Below are 4,321 nucleotides of genomic sequence, written 5' to 3'. Positions count from 1 at the left end.
GTTAGCCAGGATGGTCTCGATCTCCTAACCCCGTGATCCGCCCGTCTCGGCCTCCCAAAGTGCTGAGATTACAGGCTTGAGCCACCGCACCTGGCCAAGACTTAATTTCTTAAGAGCTGTTTTAGATTCACAGCAAAACTGAGTGGAAGATATAGAGATATCCCATCTATCTCTGCCCCTGCACATGCACAGCTTCCCGCATTATCTATATCCCCAACCAGAGTGGTACAAGTGTAACAGCTGATGAACCTACATTGGACACATCACTATTACCCAAAGTTCATAGTTGACATTAGGGTTCACTCTTGGCGTTGTACAGTCCATGAGTCTGCACGACCTACTCATTTTTAACCCGGTTCTCTCAACAGCCCCATTGGGTAGACAGAACAGCAGTGATTGTTCCTATCCTGCAGAGGGGGAAAGTGAGGCCTGGGCTAAGGGGAAAGTGAGGCCTGGGCTAAGCAGTGACTTGGTGGCAGGGCCAGTCCTTGATTCCCCGGTTGAGATGAGGATGAACCATTGCCTCCGGCTCCAGGGAAAGAGCCCTGGCTGCTCCTACTGGGAGTTCGCAGGCATGAAGGGACAGTACAGAGAGTCCCAGGCAATGAGGAATCCCATGCAGGGCAGCAGAGTCGAACCTTTAAAGGGATTGACAGTACGTGTGGAGGAAGGCGGGGGGAGTCTGCAGGCGGCGGATGGAACGCAGGGGCGAAGAGGGCGGGAGGGGGACTGTGCATCCATCGCTGAGCCCACTCCTGGTCCTCCGCCCTGCATCCCACCCACCTGCCCACCCCACCAGGCCGTGACCCGCCCTACGCTGCCCGACCCGCACCTCTCGCACCCGCAGCCCCCCAAATGCTTGGAGCCACCATCCCACCCTGAGGAGCCCAGTGATCTGGAGGAGCTGGAGCAGTTCGCCCGCACCTTCAAGCAGCGCCGCATCAAGCTGGGCTTCACGCAGGTCTGGAGCCACCTTGCAGGCTGGGCCGTGGGCGTGGGGGCGTGGTCAGTTGATGGATGCCGTGGGGGCGTGGCCAGCCGGTGGGCGGAGCGGACCCAGTGCCGGAAGGCCCCGCCCTGACCTCCGCCCCTTCCCCGCCCCACTGGCCCAGGGTGATGTGGGCCTGGCCATGGGCAAGCTCTACGGCAACGACTTCAGCCAGACGACCATTTCCCGCTTCGAGGCCCTCAACCTGAGCTTCAAGAACATGTGCAAACTCAAGCCCCTCCTGGAGAAGTGGCTCAATGACGCAGGTGGGACTAGGCTGGGGCTCCCGCGTAGGGGGAGGGCGGTGGCCAGTGGCCACGGGAGGCGCCTTCTAATGCTCACGTCTCCCCCGGGGCACAGAGACTATGTCTGTGGACTCAAGCCTGCCCAGCCCCAACCAGCTGAGCAGCCCCAGCCTGGGTTTCGATGGGCTGCCCGGGCGGAGACGCAAGAAGAGGACCAGCATCGAGACAAACGTCCGCTTCGCCTTAGAGAAGAGTTTTCTAGCGGTGAGGCCCTCTCCTGGGTGGCCCTCACCTGAGGGGTGGCAGGCGGTGGGCCCCGGGCTAACAAGCCCTCTGCCTGTAGAACCAGAAGCCTACCTCAGAGGAGATTCTGCTGATCGCCGAGCAGCTGCACATGGAAAAAGAAGTGATCCGCGTCTGGTTCTGCAACCGGCGCCAGAAGGAGAAACGCATCAACCCTTGCAGTGCGGCCCCCATGCTGCCCAGCCCGGGGAAGCCGGCCAGCTACAGCCCCCATATGGTACCAAGAGCCCGCCTGGGGGGTGGGAGACCACAGAACTTCGCAGGCACCTGTGTGAAGCCCACCCTACCTAGTTGTCACAGAGCCCAGAACAGAGGCAAGGAGAGTCACTCTTGGGGACAGGCCATCACGTAGATGGGCACAGTCACACAGGGGCAGTTTCCAGGGAACTGTGGTCTTACGTGGGGGATACAAGCACCCCTAGATACACACCGACATAGCCAGACACAGAGTTATTACAGTGCCATAGCCACACAGGGAGGGATATATGTCCAAGGACGTGGTCCAGGTTAGAACACACAGGCTCACAACCACACGGAGGCAGGGAGAGGCATTTATTGGGCATTCAGGGACATTGTCACACCCATGGGTGTACTCTCAGGTCCATAGCTACACACAGGCCCACTTGATCTCAGACACAGCTGGACATACTTTATCCCATCCCTTTATTTCCATTCCTGGAAAGAGCTGTGATGCTCCAGAGAGGAGCCCCCACCCCCAGTGGGGTGAAGGAGGCACTGTCTGAACTGAGTTCTAAAGGACAAGGGAGAGTTAGCCAGCCACAAGAAGGCAAAGGCCTTCCTGGACAGTGTGCACTAAGGCCTAGAAACCACGGTGTGCCCAGCCTAATTTGAGAAACTCCAGTGTAATTTAGTGTGGTTGGTGCTGCAGTTTATATGAATGAGGTTGGGGAAGGGGTGGGGGCATGTACCCCAAGCTTTACAGTGAAGAACTGGAACTTGAACCATGGGCAGTGAGGAGGTAAGGAGGGGTTATAAGCTGGGGAAGGAGAGAAACCACACATTTAGTGAGGTTTCTGGGGCTGATGCAAAGGTGAGACTGGAGGTGGGGTGGCCAAGAAGGAAGCTGGTGGATGGTCCCAGAAAATCAAGTAATATGACATCTCAACACCCTGATGCAAAGATATGCATCCATTTAGCCTCACACTTCAGATCTGCTGTTTCCCTGCCTGGGTCACTTTGATCAGTCTCTGCTGCATTGCTTGCCAACCCCACTGGTAAAAGTGTGGTGTTTGCTTGTCCGGGGAAAAGAATTTTAGTTTTGCAGAACCAACAATAGTAGGAGCATGTAGAGCAGCCACTCTTCCGGTGTAGTCACTTCAGACAGGACGCAACCCTGCAGAGACTAGCCAGACGGGGTGGTGTCAGAAGAGAGGTTTGGGGTGCTCTTAATGGAGAATTAGCCCTTCATGCTTGTGGCTCAGGATCAGCTAGGGCAAGTGTGAAGAAAGCATGTGGAATAATACAAATGCGGCATTGTGCCGAAGCCCCCTGCCCCCATCCTGGGACAGAGGAGTGGGGTCCTGCAGGGAGCATCACGGGGACTGCTGGCAGACAGTGGCTAACCATACCTCCTTTCTTCTCTCCTCAGGTCACACCCCAAGGGGGCGCGGGGACCTTACCGTTGTCCCAAGCTTCCAGCAGTCTGAGCACAACAGGTCAGGGAGGGCAGAAGATGATGAGGGGGGCCTGGGAGGATGTGGCACAGGCTGGAGCCTGAGGTTCCCAAGTGGCTCTGGGTGTCCATGGGCCTCAAGACTGAGCCCGGGGAGTGTGGGTGGGGGAATGGGAGAGACAGTGGGAAGAGGGCAGGACTCACCCCTCCTCTACAGGAGCAACTCAGCTTTAATCTGCTTCACGATTTCATATGAGAAAAGCATGGGCCTGGTAAAAGGTGAGGCACTTGGGTTTTGTGCCTGGCCTCTGTCATTTTTAGGCTGTGTGAATTCAAGTGCTTATTTTATCCTTCTAAGCCTCAGTTTTTATAAAATTATTATAAATGTGTAATACATACAAAAGATATAAATACATGTATGTAAGAGTGTATGTATGTATACACACATACATGCATACATACATACTCTTGTACCCAGAGTTCCCCTCCCTATTCCTGGGACACAGCAGGTTTAGATGTATGGTTATACACCATATATATAAGAATAATATAAAATTGGCCTGGTGTGGTGGTTCATGCCTATAATCCCAGCTCTTTGGGAGGCCAAGGCAGGCAGATCACCTGAGGTCAGGAGTTCAAGATCAGCCTGATCAACATGGTGAAAACCTGTCTTTACTAAAAATACCAAAATTAGCCAGGCATGGTGGCGTATACCTATAATCCCAGCTACTTGGGAGGCTGAGGCAGGAGAATCGCTTGAACCCGGGAGGCAGAGGTTGTGGTGAGCCAAGATCGCACCATTGCACTCCAGCCTAGGCAACAAGGGTGAAACTCCGTCTCAGAAAAAAATAAATAAATAAAATTAAAACAACAACAACAACAAAAAATCTGAAAAATTCCTAAACATCTGGCCCCGGCATTTTGGAGAATAATGGATCAAGGACCTGAGTGAGGGACATCCCTGCACCCACCACCTGCTTCAGATCTTTTATTTTTAGGGCAATGAATCATCCCAGATAGAGCTGTTGCTTTTTTGTAAATCTCCCTAATTGCCTCCCAGTCCTTTTTTTTTATTTAATTTTATTTTATTTGCAATCTACTCATTGCTTAGGACTTAATTTCTTTCTTTCTTTCTTTCTTTTTTTTTGAGAC

At 53.6% G+C, this 4,321-nt stretch overlaps 1 protein-coding gene across 4 annotated transcripts in view; it reads left to right on the top strand.

Annotated features, from left to right (window-relative positions):
* Window positions 1-4,321, top strand: part of POU2F2 (POU class 2 homeobox 2) — a 44,327-nt gene that overhangs the window by 38,213 nt on the left and 1,793 nt on the right. For 3 of the 4 annotated variants that reach the window (XM_011936558.1, XM_011936556.1, XM_011936559.1), the window contains exons 8-12: window positions 848-961; window positions 1,113-1,254; window positions 1,349-1,497; window positions 1,577-1,753; window positions 3,146-3,212. In XM_011936558.1, the coding sequence (XP_011791948.1) occupies window positions 848-961; window positions 1,113-1,254; window positions 1,349-1,497; window positions 1,577-1,753; window positions 3,146-3,212 (649 nt within the window). Of the gene's footprint in view, window positions 1-799; window positions 962-1,112; window positions 1,255-1,348; window positions 1,498-1,576; window positions 1,754-3,145; window positions 3,213-4,321 lie in introns of all 4 variants that reach the window. The other variant, XM_011936557.1, reaches the window with a different exon arrangement.

The sequence above is a fragment of the Colobus angolensis genome, unplaced genomic scaffold (genome assembly GCF_000951035.1).
Source record: "Colobus angolensis palliatus isolate OR3802 unplaced genomic scaffold, Cang.pa_1.0 Scaffold154, whole genome shotgun sequence".
NCBI lineage: Eukaryota > Metazoa > Chordata > Mammalia > Primates > Cercopithecidae > Colobus > Colobus angolensis.
Note: the sequence above shows the minus strand (reverse complement) of the source record. Positions and strands in the feature narration are given on the sequence as shown.